The 18,181-nt window shown below is 44.4% G+C and overlaps 3 protein-coding genes across 3 annotated transcripts in view; 1 reads left to right on the top strand and 2 right to left on the bottom strand.

Annotated features, from left to right (window-relative positions):
- APTX (aprataxin) overlaps positions 1-1,107 on the bottom strand; it is a 22,143-nt gene extending 21,036 nt beyond the window's left edge. The window contains exon 1 of the mRNA XM_015420677.1: positions 997-1,107. The gene's annotated coding sequence lies outside the window, so the exon portion shown is untranslated. The remainder of the gene's footprint in view (positions 1-996) is intronic.
- A 202-nt stretch (positions 1,108-1,309) lies between these two features.
- DNAJA1 (DnaJ heat shock protein family (Hsp40) member A1) lies at positions 1,310-11,427 on the top strand. The gene is made up of 9 exons (XM_015420675.1): positions 1,310-1,487; positions 2,529-2,674; positions 4,004-4,181; positions 5,370-5,474; positions 5,594-5,821; positions 6,045-6,159; positions 7,636-7,751; positions 9,004-9,104; positions 9,543-11,427. The coding sequence occupies exons 2-9, from the start codon at positions 2,543-2,545 to the stop codon at positions 9,759-9,761; spliced, it is 1,194 nt and encodes a 397-aa protein (XP_015276161.1). The 5' UTR covers positions 1,310-1,487; positions 2,529-2,542; the 3' UTR covers positions 9,762-11,427.
- A 4,021-nt stretch (positions 11,428-15,448) lies between these two features.
- SMU1 (smu-1 suppressor of mec-8 and unc-52 homolog (C. elegans)) overlaps positions 15,449-18,181 on the bottom strand; it is a gene marked incomplete at its 5' end in the record, with an annotated part of 9,342 nt that continues 6,609 nt past the window's right edge. Inside the window, one exon of the mRNA XM_015420674.1 lies at positions 15,449-16,166. Within this exon, the coding sequence (XP_015276160.1) occupies positions 16,068-16,166 (99 nt within the window). The remainder of the gene's footprint in view (positions 16,167-18,181) is intronic.

Raw genomic sequence — 18,181 nt, forward strand, 5'->3', positions numbered from 1 at the left:
AAAGAGTGTAAGTTATGTCTGTTACTGCCTCCCAGATTTGGGTTGCATTCCAGCTGTGACTTACACAGAATCAATGATGTCACTGTAATAGAAACATGCATTCAAAGGCTAAGAATGCACTTGAGATTTTTTTTCTTACAATAAAAACCTCCACTGCATTCTCTGTATGAATAGATTACTCTGACTGGGTCTTGTTTTACAGGTGCCACTCTCTGAAACACCCCCCCCCCCCCACAGGCACGCGCCCCCAAGGACTGCCGCTATCCGGAGAGTTCTCCTGAAATTACAAGTGATCTCCAGATACAGAAATCACCTCCCGCGCAGGAAATGCCAGACTATGGCATTATTCTCCCTCCCTGGGCATTGCCCCCAAATATCAAGAAATTTCCCAAGACAGAATTGGTAACCCAATCCCCTCCAGTCCATCCCTCTTGCATAGTCAGGCCCAGTGGATGCTTGCTTCATGACCTCTGACTCACAAAAGTTCACACGGAAATACATTTTATTAGTCTTCCGGTGCTACTTTATTCCTGATAATTACGCTAAAGCAGACTATCTCGGTTACCCTTTTTAAATTAAGGAGCTGTTATTTTATATTATTCTGATGTGGGCTTGAGTGGGGTTTTAATATGCTGCGAGATGCCCCGCGGGATATATATATATTGTTCAAATAAATAAATAATGCGGCTAAAACTATCTCACGTGTATATTGCATTTCTGAAAAGCAAAAAATAGGACATATTTCCCGACTAACGACTTCAGACAAGTGATCACTGTGACAAATCTCTTTTGAAATACCCCTACTATTTAAGCTGTGATAATTGCTACTAACGAGGAATATTCTTAACAGTTCAACCCGAAGAGAGGGCATTTTCATCAGGTTTTTTTTTTTTAAACAGCCCAAAAGAGGACGGACACCAAAAAAGAAGACATCTGGTAACGCTACACGTCTACTTCGAGACGCTCCTCGGAAGTAGCTAATGAACTAGAGCCTACCAGACAGGAAACCTCGTGGACCCCAAGCAGCTTCTTTGTGAGCACGAGAACTACTCCCCCCATTGCATTCTGGCCGCACCGAAGAGAGGCACTTGCAAGCCGACGCGGCTTCGTGCGCTGGGCATGATGGGACTGGTAGTTTCTGGGCGATGACGTGCATGCCTAGGGGGCCGATTGGAGCCGCCTTCGGATTGCGTCATCGTCCTCTCCGAAACCGGCGAATGGCCGCGATCGAGACCGAGACGAGGAGGCGGCCTTTCCGTGGAATGGGCGGGGCTTCCTTGAACAAGAAAAACTCCCCGGATGCTGCCTGCCTACCCTAAGACCGGCTCGGAACTTTCCAGAAAAGTCGGGATTGTCGGCTTCTATCGGAGGCGGCCGCGGACAAGGACTAAGCTCGGCTTGCTGTGGGGGAAGGGGGGCGGGGGACCGAAAATAAGGATTGCTTCTTTTTTTCCCTCCCCACTTCTTCTTTCGGCATTGAGCGCGCGGTGAGTGGAAGAAGCGGGGAGGGGCGGCGGGAAGAAAAGGAGCGGCTTTTTTTTCTTTTTACCTCAGAGCTTTCAGCGGGAAGCGGGGGGGGAGGGGGGGGGAGGATTCTGGCGCGTGCCTGGTCAGGTGACCCTGGCTTGGGGGGGGGGGAGAAAATGTGGCTTTAAAAAATATCGAGCCTTTTTCGAGGGGGAGGGGGGGGTCTGTCACCCCCAAGGTGTCGCCTTTTGTTATCGTTTTTAATTATTTCAGAGTCTGTCGGGTGTGTGGGTGTGGGGGAGAGTACAGAAAGCGCCCCTTTGTCTGTGAAGTGTGTAGAAATGTATTGGGGGGGCCCGGCCATGTGGGACTGCCCTGATCTCGTTCTGTAACGCGAAGATGATGTGCATTTGAAAAAAATGGGGGTGGGGGGAGAAGGGAAGCGCTCCCTTCAACACTAAGGGTCATCTGATGGTCAAATCTATAGGAGGCATCTCTGTATGAAGTATGAGGGGGTGGGGAGCAGATGGGCATGCTGGGCCTTAAGAACATCAGAGAAGCCATGTTGGATCAGGCGAATGGCCCATCCAGCCCGACTCTCTATGTCACACAGTGGCCAAAAATACCAGGTGCCGTGGGGGGGGGGGGGGGGGACACCCTCCCACTGTGCCCCCCCCCCAAAAGCACCAAGGATACAGAGCATCACTTGCCCCAGACAGAGTGTTCCATCTACACCTTGTGGCTAATAGCCACTGATGGACCTCTGCTCCATATGTTCATCCAATCCCGTCCTGAAAGCTGTCAGATTTACTTTTTGGCGGGGGTATGCTGTTGTGTCACATCGGTAGGCAAAAGTAAATAGGATGCTTTATTAGGCTCAGCAGGACAAAAATCGATTGTCTGCCTGGAGGTGCTCTGATGAGTGGTGAGAAGGGTCTGTAGGGATTTCTTTAGCCTCCTGGCTTTCTTTAGGGATTTGTTTAGCCTGTGTTTTCGGGAGGCAGTTTTTTTCTTCTTATTTGTTAGCCTGTCTCTGTCTTTCTCTCCCTCTCCCAAAAAAGGTACCAGTGGCAGGATGGTGAAGGAGACCACATATTATGATGTGCTCGGGGTAAAGCCTAATGCCTCCCAAGAGGAGCTGAAAAAAGCCTATAGGAAACTGGCACTGAAGTATCATCCCGACAAGAATCCTAATGAGGGTGAAAAGGCAAGTGTGCAAGATATACCTGTAGATCTGTACAGAGATGTCATGTGTGGTTCACTACCCCTGTAGAGGATGTTTTTGGTTTTGCAAAGTAGTCATGAAGATACAAGAGGGTAGGAGGAAACTGTGGACTTGCTCTGAGGTCTGTGGAGGAAAGAGAAGATGAAAACAATGATTGGGAACTTTAGTGACTCCTCGAAACTCTTTAATTTCTCTCTCCATGATGCGAAGTGGTGAAGAGGTGGGAAAGGAAGCCTCTTCCACCCTTCTAGTATAACTCCTGTGAGACAAGTGGAGGTTTTGGTCCTGTTTTGGTGATCACAGGTACAGAACCCAGGAGGATCAAATAGCTATTCCAGATGAACAAGAAGAGCAGGACGGTGGTGGTAGTTCTTCTTTGAGGAAAGCCTGTATATCCAAATGTGTGAAGATGAAGAAACTGCAACAGGAGATTAACATATCTAATAGACCTTAAAATAGCATTAGCATCTACTATGGCCAGAGGACCAATCCAGCCACCTGTTCATTACTTTTGCTTTTGTCACCATCTTGTGGATAGCAAGCACCATTAAGATTACTCAGAGGGTGGAGGTGATGCTCTTGGCTCTTTTCTCTCTGCACCCAGATAGCTTTTTGAATTGTCACAGCATTGAAATCTGTGTCACTTCCCAATTTGGTCAACTATGCTTCATTAAGGGTTAAGATGGAAGATGAAAAGTAAACTGCAAATGCAGATGATTTCCGCTTCCAGCTTATTTTTTGCTGAGTGAGCTCAGCTAGAATGAATTCATCTGGGAAGTGACGTGGCTGTCACCTTGCTTTAATTTAAAGTGGTGGCAGAGGTAGGAAGCACTAGGATGCCTAGACCCTGCTAATTGCTCTTTGAGCTGGATTCTTGTTGCCAGTCCTGAATGTGTATCCTCTTCCCCGGCATGTGACAAACTTTGAAATTTCTTCGTGGTATGTGGGTGTGTTGTTAGTACTAGTTTTAGCATGTGACTTGTACTTTGTAATAGGCAGGTTGGCCAGTATTGAGGGAGCCATTAGTAACACTTTTAAATGAATGCAGTAATGATTGGCTACTACTTTACCTTTAATCTGATGCTTGAAGTCATTTGTGCTCAGCTTGTTTTTGAACATGCAAGAAGGTCAGCTGTTTCTTTAAAATTAACCATCTTTTAGTAGTTGTATTATAACCGTGTCAGCTATCTGCTGTCCTGTTTTCAGATTTTGTTTGGGGCCAGTGTGGCTTCCTTGGCCTTTATACACAAGTCAAGTAATCTTTCCTGTATCTAAACATTCTGAAGTATGTTTTTGATTTTTGTCTTGTAGTTCAAGCAGATCTCTCAAGCTTATGAAGTACTTTCTGACCCCAAGAAAAGAGATTTGTATGATAAAGGTGGTGAACAAGCTATAAAGGAGGGTGGTAGCGGAGGCGGCTTTGGATCACCTATGGATATCTTTGATATGTTTTTTGGAGGAGGTGGAAGAATGCAGAGAGAGAGGAGAGGTGAGGGATAACATTCTGTGAATGATTGTAATTGTAACAGCAATCTTGACGTTCTGCTACTTGAAAGGAAGAAAACCCTGAATTTGACATATACACACCCAAGGGGCCAGCCAGCATAAGGTGTCCTCCCTCACACTCCATTTTCTCTCATCTCTCACAGTTCCCTAAGAAAAGGAGCTGCCCCAAATTTCTTTGTTGGATAATGAGCTGAGCACACATACCCCCGTGCTTGCCTCAGTTTGGTGTCATGCAATGGCTGCTGTGATAGCCTTTGTGGAGCGTGGCAGTTGTTGTGAGTACTGATGCTCATGGTGCTGCTCCAGGGATTGCTGGGCAGGTACAAGACCAAGCCATTTTGCTCTTTGCCTCTTCTGTCCCTCTGTTATTGTGGCTGCCACAGCTCCTTCCCTCCCTCACCTTCACTCTCTTCAGTCGGGGAAGGCCTTTCCATACACAGGGTAACAGCACCACAGAGGTTCTTTCCAGCCTCCTTCCCAGCTTGCAGATAGGCTGGCCTCTCTTCCTATGCACTTTATGGCCTAGCCACAAAGTGCAGAGGGGGAGAGTGCACCTAACAACACTTGCAGCCTGCAGGACCCAATTAATAGAAAGCACACCTCCTTATTTCTCTCTCAGTCGTGGAAGTCGCAGCCCCCACCCCCCTTCAGCAGAGCCAGATATTAATAGAATGGGGCAACTTAACAATGGTAAATTTGTGCGCTGTTTGAAAATTACTCCCCACCAAAAGCGGAAATGTGAAAAACGTGGTGTTTGAATTAATATGGTAAAATGTAGGTTCCGTTAATTGCTGTTATTGTTATGGTTTTGCTAAAACATTCATTAATAACATCTCACATACAGTAAAAGCTGTGTTATCCAGCTCGTTGCCTACAGCAGTCATTGAATAATCAAGTTCTATTAACTGGCACACTTGAATAACTGGCAGCCCCCATTCCCCATAGGTGCCAGATAACAAAGCTGCTGCTGTACTTCAAATTCTTAGGCACTGCCATTGACAAATATTGTCTAGTTAAGCCTCAGATACACACAGTAGTAAAAGTTGGGCTGCAAAGCTATGCTTATGTGTTTTCATGCTATAGTTTGAACAATTCCACCCTAATTAGTGCAAAATGATCTGCCTTGTGACAGATGTGAGTCCTGACTCTTCAAACATGTCTTTCTTTACAGGTAAAAATGTTGTTCATCAGTTGTCAGTAACATTAGAAGACCTGTACAATGGAGCAACACGAAAGCTTGCTCTGCAGAAGAATGTGATTTGTGACAAATGTGAAGGTACATTGAAAAATTCAGGCAAAACATTCTGTCAAGTTTGACAGAACTGCATTTTTTAAGACACAGAAACAGCTACTTGATCTTAGGTAAAAATTTCCCCCCTATATGCTGTTTTCTAGGCCGAGGTGGTAAGAAGGGTGCTGTGGAATGCTGCCTTAATTGCAGAGGGACCGGCATGCAAATCAGAATTCACCAGATAGGACCTGGAATGGTTCAACAAATTCAGTCTGTGTGTATGGAATGTCAGGGCCATGGAGAGCGCATTAGTCCCAAGGACCGGTGTAAAAGTTGCAATGGAAGGAAGATTGTTAGAGAGAAGAAAATCCTGGAAGTTCATATTGATAAAGGTGTGTGCCTTGTGGTGGCTGTGATATTTTAAACCCAGATCAACTTTACAAGGTGGGAACTGGTGGGGAGAAGTTGGGAGAGGGCAGAAGTCTGTTTTACATGTAAGCAAAATGCGGTAATGTTACACCATGTTTGTGGGAAAGTGTTAGTACCTAATAACACATGCCAGAACGTGGGATTCTTATATTGTTTCTCAGTGGTCATGTGGTATTCTTGCAATAGGAATGAAAGATGGTCAGAAGATAACTTTTCATGGTGAAGGGGACCAAGAACCAGGTTTGGAGCCTGGAGACATTATCATAGTCTTGGATCAAAAAGACCATTCTGTGTTTACAAGGTGAGCCTTGCATTTGAACTCTTACATGCACATGTTGCCAGATCCCATGGCTTGTATCTGGGTCACTTGGGAAATGCGAGAAAGGTGCACTTAAGAGCAGGACCAAGATCCCAGCCAAGCTGATCTTTATTTCTAAAATTACAGTAGCAATCTTTACTTATACAGAGATACAGAGACCACCTTAGAGTCAGAAGAAAATGTGTACAAGCTTGTTTTTTGCTTATGGTCCCAGTGCATGTGACCATAACTAAAATACCTTTCGTCCTGGTGTATTCTGAAGAAATCCTGGCACATATACCCTAGCTACAGACACCCATCCTCTTTTGCCTCCTCTTTTTGTTCTTGCCCTCATGTTCTCTCGCTGTACTAAAACCCTTGTCACTCTTTGCTGGCTTGCTTTAGAGAAGAATTGTCATAAACACCATTTCCAAAAAAAAGCCTTAGATGGTTGGAAAACTTTCAAATCAATGTTGTTACTCTGGGGATGTATAGAAGTGCAGTTGCTGTTGCCCATTGGTTACCTACCCCAAAATGTTAGTATTTATGTGAGTTCCTAAGGCTACCCTAAAAGTTAAGTCGTGTACCACATGGCTACAGCAGCACCCGTCATCCACTTTGAAACCCTGCATCCTTTAGTGGACAGGCAGGTTCTCAGGAGCAGCATGAAAGCCCCTGGCATCTAGTCAGAAGGAGCCGTGTCAGTGTGGCAGTAGTAGGGGATGGTGGAGCTGAGCCTGAGAGTATCCTCTACTACTGCTTTGAGCTGGGAGAGATGGATGAAACAAAACCGTATCATAAGAATAGTGTTTCTGTGTCTTTTCCCGATTTCTTTACAAAAACTTGCCACCAGTTTAATAAACTGCAACATTTTGAGACTAGTATGATGTATATGGGGTACTGCACCTTTACGGCTTCAGAAGCATATTCCATGGCTTGGTGAAATACAGCCTAGTGCCAGTGCAAAATGCAACTGCAGTCTGCCTGCCTTTTTTGGCAGGAAATGTGGGATCAGCTTAGAGTATTAGTGCCAGTTTATTAATTCTGGACATAGCTCTGCTTCCTACAGGAATAAGTGCTTTTAAGACAAAAACTAGTAGAGACAAAGTTTCCATCCTGCTCTTTCCCAAGGAGCTCAGGGCAGCATATGTGCTTCTTTTGTCCTGCACTTTATCCCTGCAACAAACCTTCTGTGGTAGGGTAGGGTGAAAGGCTGGCCCAAGCTCATCCAGTGAGTTTCCATAGCTCCAAGCAGATACGAACCTCAGCCTCCCGAGTCCTGATTGAACGCCCGGACCATAAAATTACACTCTTCAGGACACATACTTCCGTTTATGTAGTACTCTTAACTAGTTGAGCCATAGAGAAGCAGCCTCTGTATTTATAGGGGCTATTGGGTTGTACCCTGCAGCTCTAGAATTGCTCTCCTACCACAGCATCTAAAGCTCAACAGCACAAACTATTTTTCTGCTTCTACAGACGGGGTGAAGACCTGGTCATGTGCATGGATATTCAGTTGGTTGAGGCACTTTGTGGTTTTCAGAAACCCATTGCAATGCTGGATAATCGAACCATAATCATTACTTCTCACCCTGGTAAGTTTATACCCAGTCTGTTGTTAAAATGCTTACCACTGATAGTAAAGCTGCAAGTGATGAATACTTGTGATGAAGACAACTGCACCCCTTGCATAAATCAGCACTGTACAGCAACTATATACTCACAGTTATCCATAGAAATCTACCCAAATTTAATGGAGTATGGATTTGCAACACATGAGGTTGCATTACTAGTAATTACCATAGCATTTGGCAATCATCATGGAGGTGCATGTCTAATTTCTCTGTCACCAGAGGAAAGCATTCTTTGTTGGTTACTGTTACCAAGAGCCATGCAAATCAGATTCCTTCTTTACAGTGTGAAGGAAGACCCGCACCCCATTTCAGGTTATGGTCCTGCCTACTGTTGTGGCATTTTTAACTCCACTGTTTCCTTGGTAGTCTGGAGTGGCGCAGCTTGGGCACTCTAGTGTTCCTTGAGGATGGGGTGAATGACAGCCCAGAGGGAGCAAGTGATGCTAAAAGGTGATGTACCCACTCTGTGAGTGACGCCACCAATTTGCTAGTGAAGTCACACTAAGGGGTGAAATCACCACATTCCACTGATCCAGACTGACAGAAAATGGTACCATAATTTGCAGCCATTGCTTGCCATGATGAAATGAAGATTAATAGCCTGGATCCAGACAGCTGTGTGTCAAAGGAAATAGCTGCTACTCCTGTTGCATAAGGTCTTGTGCAAGAGTTCAGTATTGAATAGATTCTGTAGTAGCTCTCATGGTTTTTCTTGCACAAGCTACTGTGCGAGACCATCTTTGAGTTTAGTTTTGCTTTTCTGATGAAGCATAAAACTACTTTCCTGTGAACAGATGACACATTCCAATGTACAGTGGTGCATCTTTGGATCCAGTGTAGAGCATTAAAAGGTTTGGGACCCTCGTCCTGTCACACTTGTCCACCAGGCCCTGCTGATCCCCAGCATCAGCTTTTGGAGGTTCACAAAGGGCTGAAGGCACTTAGCTTGACTTGTCTTGTACCAGCTTCCACTTCAGCAACGTATGGCCTTTTAATGACATGTAAAACAGCATTTTACTTTATTTTACATACAATGAACAAATTCGGGTTTTTTAAAGTCTTCCTTTCTTTTGCTTATCTGCACTCCGTGTCATCTCCTAGATTATAAATCACTCTAGCAGGGAGCTCTTGCTTCATTGTACAGCGTATTGTGATGGGTCCATCCTGTAAAATTAACAGGTGGTAGTGAGAATGACAGTACTTCTGTTTGCAGGTCAGATTGTCAAGCATGGAGATGTTAAGTGTGTGCTGAATGAGGGCATGCCTATCTACCGCAGACCATACGAAAAGGGTCGTCTGATCATTGAGTTCAAGGTAAGCTGCAGCACAGCTTCTGTCTGAAATGGCTCAAAACAAGGATAAATCTTGGGGTGTAGATCCAGACTAAACTTTTGCATCTGTGTAACAGAACTTTCCTTCCTCACTGATGTCCGTGAATAGGATAGGGGACTCTAAGATGTAATGTGACGGGAGTTCTACAGTGGGAAGGGAGAATCAGTGGAAGTTGCCAATTCACGCAGAGTTGAGATTTCTTCCACATGTGCCAGAGCCTGACTGTCAGACTCCATATACAGCACAGTAAAATAAAACACACCATATGTCCTGTGCCAAGATAATTGACTTGTGTAAGCAATGCAACTGAAACGTGCTTTTTTTCACTCTAAAACTTCTAGTCTTGTAGCTGCCAAACCATGTTTTACAGAGAAAGAATGGTGCGTAAGAGAAGACAGTAATTTTGTTTCCTGATTACAGGTAATCTTCCCAGAGAGCGGCTTTCTTTCTTCAGATAAGCTGTGCCTATTGGAAAAGCTGCTGCCTCCAAGGGAAAATGTGGAGGAAACTGAAGACATGGACCAGGTAGAGTTGGTAGACTTTGACCCATCTCAGGAAAGAAGGCACCATTACAATGGGGAAGCTTATGAAGATGACGAGCACCATCACAGAGGTGGCGTCCAGTGCCAGACCAGTTAGAAAGGCCCCATGAGCCCCCCTTGTGCTGCCTGTCTCATACGTCAGTTGTGGATGAGTGAAGGACTGCAGTTGCTCAACTCTTAAACTTGCCATTTTCCCTGTAATATTAAAACATACAGTTGTTTTTAAATCAGGTTAACAAACTAAATCTAAAAACTACTCCAATCAAGTAGGATGATGTTCATATTTCTATATGGCCTCCTAAGAAAATCCAGAAGCCAACTTGCTCTGGCTGTTTTTTGTTTTTCTCTCTCCCTTTTTTTTAATTTTGTGCATCGTAATTGTATTGTGTGCAAATGCACTGGCTTAGTATTCAGTGATTTCTGTTTAGTATTAAATTATATTGCCTCTTAAGTATGCACATGTATTTATGATTCATGTTAAGATGTGAAATTAAAGGTTTTGTATTCATCAGCTGCTACGTATGTTGATGTGTTTTGGATGTGTAGCTGGTTTGGGGTGTCATCACATAACCTCTGTGCCACTGTACTGGCTTCTCAAAACCACTGATCTTCAGGTGCCCAGTGAAGCTTGTGTAGGAGGAGGAACTGATGATGTAGTGACAGGGGAAACAGGATTGGACCCTGAAAGTCTGTATGATACTGCTATCGTTCCTTGTTAAGATTTATACAGGATCCTAGCATAGCTAATACAGTTCATCCTGTGGCCTGCTCATGTGGGGTGTAAACGTAAAATGCTGAAGGCTTAACCAAAACAGCATGAGTCTGACTTTAGTGTACAGTTGCACCCACTTGAGCTTAACATACTTGCTTTCAGGGCTTCTAAGTGAGTAACATTAAAAAAAAATAATTAAACTGAGTACTTGAGAAATAACATCGCTGGCATTCATCGCCCATTCCTGAATTAAGCTGCTGTAGGTTTTTGTGCAGTTTCTTAAACAGGCTTCAGTACTGGCCAATTCAATGTGGTCTTCAGTGATGGTGGGAGGAATAATGGTTTCGTATACTGCTGGCCTCTTCTGAGACTCAAGGTGACCCTTGATTCTTCCCCCATTGCTGTCCTAGTAGGCCTGCAGAGGCAGTGGGCTGCTAAATGCAGCTCAGCAAGTGCTGCACTCCCATTTCCTCACAAAGCCACCACCCCACTAGGCCTTGATGAGCTGTGACTCTTCCTAGCCTCTCTCAGCCCTTTGATTAAATTATGTAGCATGTAATCATATAGACCATGTGATGAGGATTAGTATGTGACCTTTTTTAAAAAAAAAAAATGCTTGCATTTGTATTTCAACCCCCTGGAGGGAAAATAAACACTGTGCTTTCCAGCAGTTGAATCTCTTCCTCCTTTTGACCCTCTTTAAACATGCGTGCTTCCTAAAGAGCTACCTGAGGTGTTAATGCAATGGAAAATTATGCCATGGAGGCAGCTTTACCCCAGTACAATGTCTGCCTCCTGCTGCTGTGTTATGAAATGTGTAGATAATTTGGAGCCGTCTTACCATATTCATAGCTCAAGTGAATGACTTAAAAGGTTGAACAGGCTAGACTGTTCAGCCCTTTAAAGCATTGGGTGGTTTTATACTTCACTGTCCTTAGCAAAAGCGCCTTTCATGTTGTAATGCTTTAATTCTGTGAACTAATGTTTTAGGGTACATCGGATGGCTTCAACCTCTTTTCAGTTCCTCAATTAAAACCATACTTAGTGGCTTCCCTCCTGCTAATTTGCTGGATCGTGTCTGTTGTATGAGTTGGGTAAGGGGGCAAGTAAGATGACTATGTTCAAAGAATGAAAAGATGTTTCCTGGGACCCTTACATAGATACTGTAGCAGCCTTTTAACCAGATGGAGATGTCTTAATTTCTCAGAGCCTATTCACTACACAGTATGTATGTAGGCACAACCTAAAACCTACATGAACACCACTGTAAAAAGTGTTGTTAGTCTGTTGATTTAGAAAAGCATGTTTTTATTCATGTATCTTGCCTACTGTATCTTGCTTCCCTCCTGCTAATTTGCTGGATCGTGTCTGTTGTATGAGTTGGGTAAGGGGGCAAGTAAGATGACTACGTACAAAGAATGAAAAGATGTTTCCTGGGACCCTTACATAGATACTGTAGCAGCCTTTTAACCAGATGGAGATGTCTTAATTTCTCAGAGCCTATTCACTACACAGTATGTATGTAGGCACAACCTAAAACCTACATGAACACCACTGTAAAAAGTGTTGTTAGTCTGTTGATTTAGAAAAGCATGTTTTTATTCATGTATCTTGCCTACTTATGCTGTCAGCTGTGGACAAAATGATACCCATGCTACTACCCATGGGGACAGGAGTGATAACCTGAGCTGGGAAACTTCTGACAGGAAGCTTGAAAAGCATGTCGCTAGTATTCCCTGTGCAGCAATAAACTTAGGTTGCCCCAGGTCAGTCCAATACCAGGGACTCAAATTACCCAGTACAGCTACTACCAAGAACTACATTTTTAGACTTGTCAATATCCAGTGAAATGGGGCAGAAAAATACACAGTATCACTGTAATAATGAGCATGACACTGTCTTCCATGCCTAAAAGCCCCCAGCCTCATTTTAAGAGCTAGCAAAGCACTCTGAACATTTTGCGAAAGGGATACACAATAGCTAAACTAAAAAGAGGATTGTCATTGAATTTTTTGGAACAAAAGCAGCTCACAAAACAATTACAAAGAAAGGTATATTGAAATTACTATGTAGGGCCCTGCTCGATGGGACCCTATGCTTTTAGCAGCAGATCAGAGTGAGATGGACACTGAGCTACTGTGTATCTGCTATAGGAGAGTAAGCCCCTCACACAGCAGGGACAAAGATAATTACAAAGTCCAGTACAGATTTTTCACATAGAAATTTGGTTTATCTATGGGCCCAAACAAAATATGGAGAAGCAAGGAACTCCATGCCTCAAGTAACAAAAGACTAATGATCGATGTACCAGATTCTCAACATGGGCCCATCTGTGGATAATTACATACGGAGATTGGAACGATAAGAGCTTTCTACAAACCGAGCCCCACAATTGTGGGGGAGAGCGGAATAGAAATAAAAAAGCCCCCAGGATTTTAGAAGAATCTGGAGGTGGGGGGGGACATGGAGGATATAAGCCCTTCAAAATAATAGAAGCAGTGACTGTACCTTTAGTAAATGAGACTACAGTGGCCACTGTCCAGTTGCTAGGCAATCACAACACTGCCAGCCTTCGAGCCTTGGTTTCTGTCACTGAGAAGCAGGGTGAGAGCCCTTTCCAGGGCTAATTGGGCCTTGCAGGCCACCCCCTACTCCCATCCCCCAAAGTGAAGACTCATTGAGCTAGGCCTTGCTGCAACCATTATGCAATTCACTACACTCACCAAGACCAGCAGTGATCAGGCAAGTCACTGCAACAGCAGTCACCACATGAAAGCCAGTGTGGTGCGGTAGTAAGAGTGTCAGACTATGATCTGGGTGACCCAATTCTGAATCTCCCCTCTACCGTGAATGATCAACCTTGGTCCAGTCACTCTCTCAACCTAACCTACCTTACAGGGTTGTTGTGAGGAGTGGAAAACAAGCACCATTTTAAAAATGGGGACGGATGGGGGGTGAGGAAAGAGCAAAAGCTCTTTCACCACCATCCTTGCCAAGTGCTGTGAGCTGCGGAGAGGTAACAATGGAGGCTGGCTGGTGGGCAAGGAGGGGATCCCCCCCACTGGTCCCTGCCTGTGTTCCCTAATTCCCAATCCAATCAGCAAGACATTCTGGGCAAGCTGGAACATCAGCCACCGATGGGAACAACCTTTCATAGTAAATCAAATATTCTGTTCAACTTCAATAGAGTAAGGTGTATTCTGGGTGGGATTTTTAACAGCTGTGTGCCATTCCTAGGAGAGAGCGTTTCAGTGAGTCAGAACATGCTGTAAGGCTCGTCAACAGAATATCTGAAAAGGCATGGTGTTAAATTTGTGGCACCGCAGAACAGAGAAAATGGAAGATCATCCAGTACATTCCCCACCCCACCCCAGTTCTGTAAATTGTCTCCAGTTGAACACAGATAAGGGAGGAGACTTTGCCACACTTGTGGTCAATGAAGCCAAGACTGGAGGGTACTGGTGGGGGTATAATGACTCACAAGCCGTCTTCACTCTAAGCTCCACAGTGCTGTGAGCGAAAAAAGCTAGTAGCATTAAACTTGTGAGCAAGTTTACATTTGACTATCAGAGTTTTTTAGATTACTTCCATAACTTTGTAAAACTCTCAGAATAAATTCTTTTGAATTATATTTAAACTACTTTTAAGAATAATTTAAACATTATAAAACAGAACCAAGTCAAATTTCACCCACCCCTTTCCATTATATTGGTAGACCTGGCCTCGGATCGTCATCCTGTGCTGAGCCTTAGAAAACATACCAGCACTTGGAGTGGGGGGACATCTTGCAGTCTACTTTGTGTTTTTTAGTGAAATACGACAACTGGCATTACAGGTAAAGTATAACAGAGGTAGAACAATCACTGTCAGAACTGTGCCTAACCTAACAGGAACACTGCTTAGATGTTATCAACCTGCCCAAACTACTTTTTCATATATTTATATCACATTTTTCTCAGTGACTCAAGGCAACTTACAAATCATACTGAAAAGCATAATAGGGGTGTGCAAAAAAAACAAATCATTTTCCCCAGCTCCATTGTAGCCTATGGGGACCATTACAGTCAATGGGCCCCATAGGCTATAATAGAGAATCAATCCAGGAGTATCTGGGGTTGTGGGGGGCTGTTTTTTTAAGATAGAGGTGCCAAATTTGCAGCATAGTTGCTGATGCCTCTCTTCAAAACCTCCCTCCCCCCAAGTTTCAAAAGACTGGACAAAGGAGTCCAATTCTATGGCCCCCAGAAGGAGGTGCCCACATCCTCCATTGTTTCCAATGGAGAGGAAAACACCTTGTGGTCTGAAAACAGCAATCCCTGCGCTACCTGTTACAATTTTGTGCACCAGCACCCCCTAGTTTTAATCCCCCAAGTCATCTTGGTACCCTGGCCTGAAGACAAATACAGCATCTGAGTCCTACCCATGTAGATTTCTAGTGCTCCTGAACAGAAGGAGTCTCCTATCAGTGCATTGTGCTCACTGGCTTTTCCCATGTTTCTGACTCATGTGGTTATTTGTTAATGGCTGCTTGACTTACAAAGAGACTGATGACTGTTTCAGCCTGGAGCCTCTCAAAGGCAACTCGAGCTGTAATATATAAGCAACTGTCAGCAGCTGCCGGACAAAAGAGAACAAGAGTCTCAGCACTGGGAAACAAAATGTGCTTTACAAGCTGGATTCCAGACCTCTTAAAAAGCAAAGTTTAAAAAGTTTGCCTTGACAGAAAACAAGCCAGACACTTTGTAGTAGACAAGGGTTTTATTCTGGAAGAATAAACAAACCACATAACAATTGGCTCCCAATAAAAGCCACACATACCTGGTGATCAAAACAATTTAGCAAGTCTGAACATCAAGACTAATAGCTAGAGCAAGACTGGCCAGTCTTTTGAAAACAGAAGGAAAAGAGCTTTTTGACTTAAACGGTAATGGAGGCTGAACAAAACCAGTTCAGACCACACATCTACAGGGGCCTTAAAAAGTCTATAAAAGTTTATGACAATATTTTCTACAGAAGGCTGGAGTTAAATGCCCACCTTGAAAATAGCCACAAAAGTGTTGTCATTGATTTTGTTTTTTTTGAAGCCAGGAAGATTTACTAAGTGTCCCATCCCAGGCTAAAGTTAAATGGTTTCAGAAAGGGAAATTTAAGTTCATATAGTACTCTCCCGATAAAAAAATCAGTGGGGTTTTTAAGTTCTTCACTTTGGCTGGTTCATGCCTATTGCAAACACCAGCGTACCCACACAAAGCATTAAGAGGCAGAACTCTTAACCCAGCCCTCATTTTCAGACTGTAAAAGCTCCATGGTTTTGTTTTCCGTAATTTTGCCTCTGCCAAGAGGATTTTTCCGTTTCACATTCAGTGCACAAAAACTAAAATGTTTCAAGACTCAACTGTTCATTTCCCATCGACTTTATATGCAGTGGAATGGAAATCTTATGGGAAGCAATTGCTTTTTAAAAAAATTAAATTGCCTTTGCTGTGCAGGCACACAATTAGCCAGCACGGCTAACAAACCTTACCCTTAGCATAAAAGTAGTATGCATACGTTTCTCTTAGGACAGCTGAACATGAAATTCTGTCGGAGTTTAAAAGTGACGCTTCTGGACCTCATAAGAAAAACAACAACAAAACGAAACCACTATAATGTACACCCTCCCTGTACACCGAAGGGAATGAAAAATCAGTCCTATGGTTTCCAGAGCTTCAGGAGCCCATCTTCACTATAGGTTCCAATCAAGTTCTGGTGGGGATGGTGTGCGATGCCAATCACATCCTTTTCATGAACCTAGATGGACAGAAATGGGGGGAAATTAGTAGGTTTTTGCCCCCCTAGAACAGCAATCGAAGTGCTTGGTATTCTCCCTTGCAAATGAGCCATTTGCAAATGTAAACCTGAAAGACGATTTTACGATTCTGACAAAGCAGTGTTTTCATTCCCCTGCAAGCAAAGAATGGGGTGATACAGAGGAGACTGTTCAGGGACTTGAGAGAAACAGCAAGGGGCTCAGGGGGGGCGGCGAGAAAGAGGGAAGGGCGGGGGGGTGGGATGTTAGGGAGGCAGCTACAGCTGTAAGGCGAGTTTATAGTATCCTCAGCTGCCCTTCCCTTTTTGACTTGCTAGCCTTCCAGTGTTCCAAGCTGCTGGCATGCAGGAACAAGTGGGTGAGCAGAAGAGGGCAAAGTCCTTGGCCACTGGCCCCGGGGCAAAGGCAGTTCTTCTGAAACAGAAGAGCATTGGGGTGTTCCCGGCAGGGGGAGACGGGGCATATCAGGCGGTCAGCCCACACAGCAAACAAGGTGGGGAAAAGCTTGCCGGCTAGTCGTTTTCTCTCCTTTAGGAGAACCATGCAAGCAAACCAACCCCCTAGATGCAAACTACTATTTCGTCCCGCTTATACATCCAAGTGCCATCTTTTTTTTCCAGACAGCCAATACATTTGAATAATAGACAGGGGAATTAATTACTTTGTGACGCTCCAGTGGTATAAGGAACCTACGGGGAATAATCAGCCAGGAAATGCCCAGTTCAAAACTTGCCTCTGCCGCTTGCTTTAGTGGACTGCCTTATCCACAATATCCTCTCTACAGACCACATTTATAACACACACCCCTCCTCCAAGGAGCTCAGGGTGGTGTCTGTGGTTTCCCCCTTCTCCATTTTACCCTCATAAAAACCCTGTGTGGAAGACTGGACTAAATGAAATCAAATGGCTCAGGTTTACCCAGCGAACTTCAGGACAGACTAAGCATTCAGACCCGAGTCTCCCTGGCCCTGGTCAGACATTCTAACCACTACCCTGCTCTGGCTTTCTCAATATGGGGATAGTAGCACTACTGTACTTGACAGGGATTGTTGAGAGCCAGCATGGTGTGGTGGTTAAGAGTGGCGGATTTTAATCTGGAGAACCGGGTTCGATTCCGCACTCCTCCACATGAAGCCAGCTGGGTGGCCTTGGGTCAGTCACAGCTCTCTCACAGCTCTCTGAGCCCCCCCCCAAAAAAGTCTAGCTCGCCACCTAGTGGTGCATAACGCCAAAAGAGCTAGAACTTAAGGCTGCCATACAATCTTAGGACCTCCTGGCTACACTACGTGCAATGTCAGACGATAATTATTAATTTATTACAGGGAACGTTGTGGGTAATATTTGGATAATGTAAATGAAGCGCTGTACTAAGGCTAGGTATAATCATCAGGATGTTTAGAGGATTAAAGCCAGAACTACGTATCGGGGATAACACTTGTCAGCTGCTCAAAGCTACAACCCCAAGGCATCTCCTGTAACATTTAATAGGATAAGACACCCCTTGTGCATGGATGTTACAATAGGATCCAACCCACTGTGTATTAACCCATTGTGTATACATGCACAGGGCTGCTGCTTTCACTAGTGATCATGCTCCAGAGGTGTCATTCATAATTCTGCCTAAGGCGTGAAACACGTGGGGACTCTGCAGCCTGCCTCTGAATACACCCAGGAGGAGCTGGTGTGGTGTAGTGGTCAGCGCAGGATCTGGGAGACTCAGGTTCAAATCCCCACTTGTGCCATGGAAGCTTTCTGAGTGACCTTGGGCCAGTCATATGCTCTCAGCCTAACCCACCTCATAGGGTTGTTGTGAGGGTGAAATGAAAAAGGAGAGAACAATGCAAGCCACTGTGGCTCCCTAGTGGGGAGGAAAGGCAGGATATAAACAAGGTGAATTGTAAAAACACCCATTTTAAAAGAGCATGTGCATCTTTAGGTAAACGTTTCTTCAAGGCAATGATTTAGACAGAACAAGAAGCGGGGAAGCGCCGGGGGG

This window comes from Gekko japonicus, unplaced genomic scaffold (genome assembly GCF_001447785.1).
Source record: "Gekko japonicus isolate JY-2015 unplaced genomic scaffold, Gekko_japonicus_V1.1 scaffold1242, whole genome shotgun sequence".
In the NCBI taxonomy this organism is placed as follows: domain Eukaryota; kingdom Metazoa; phylum Chordata; class Lepidosauria; order Squamata; family Gekkonidae; genus Gekko; species Gekko japonicus.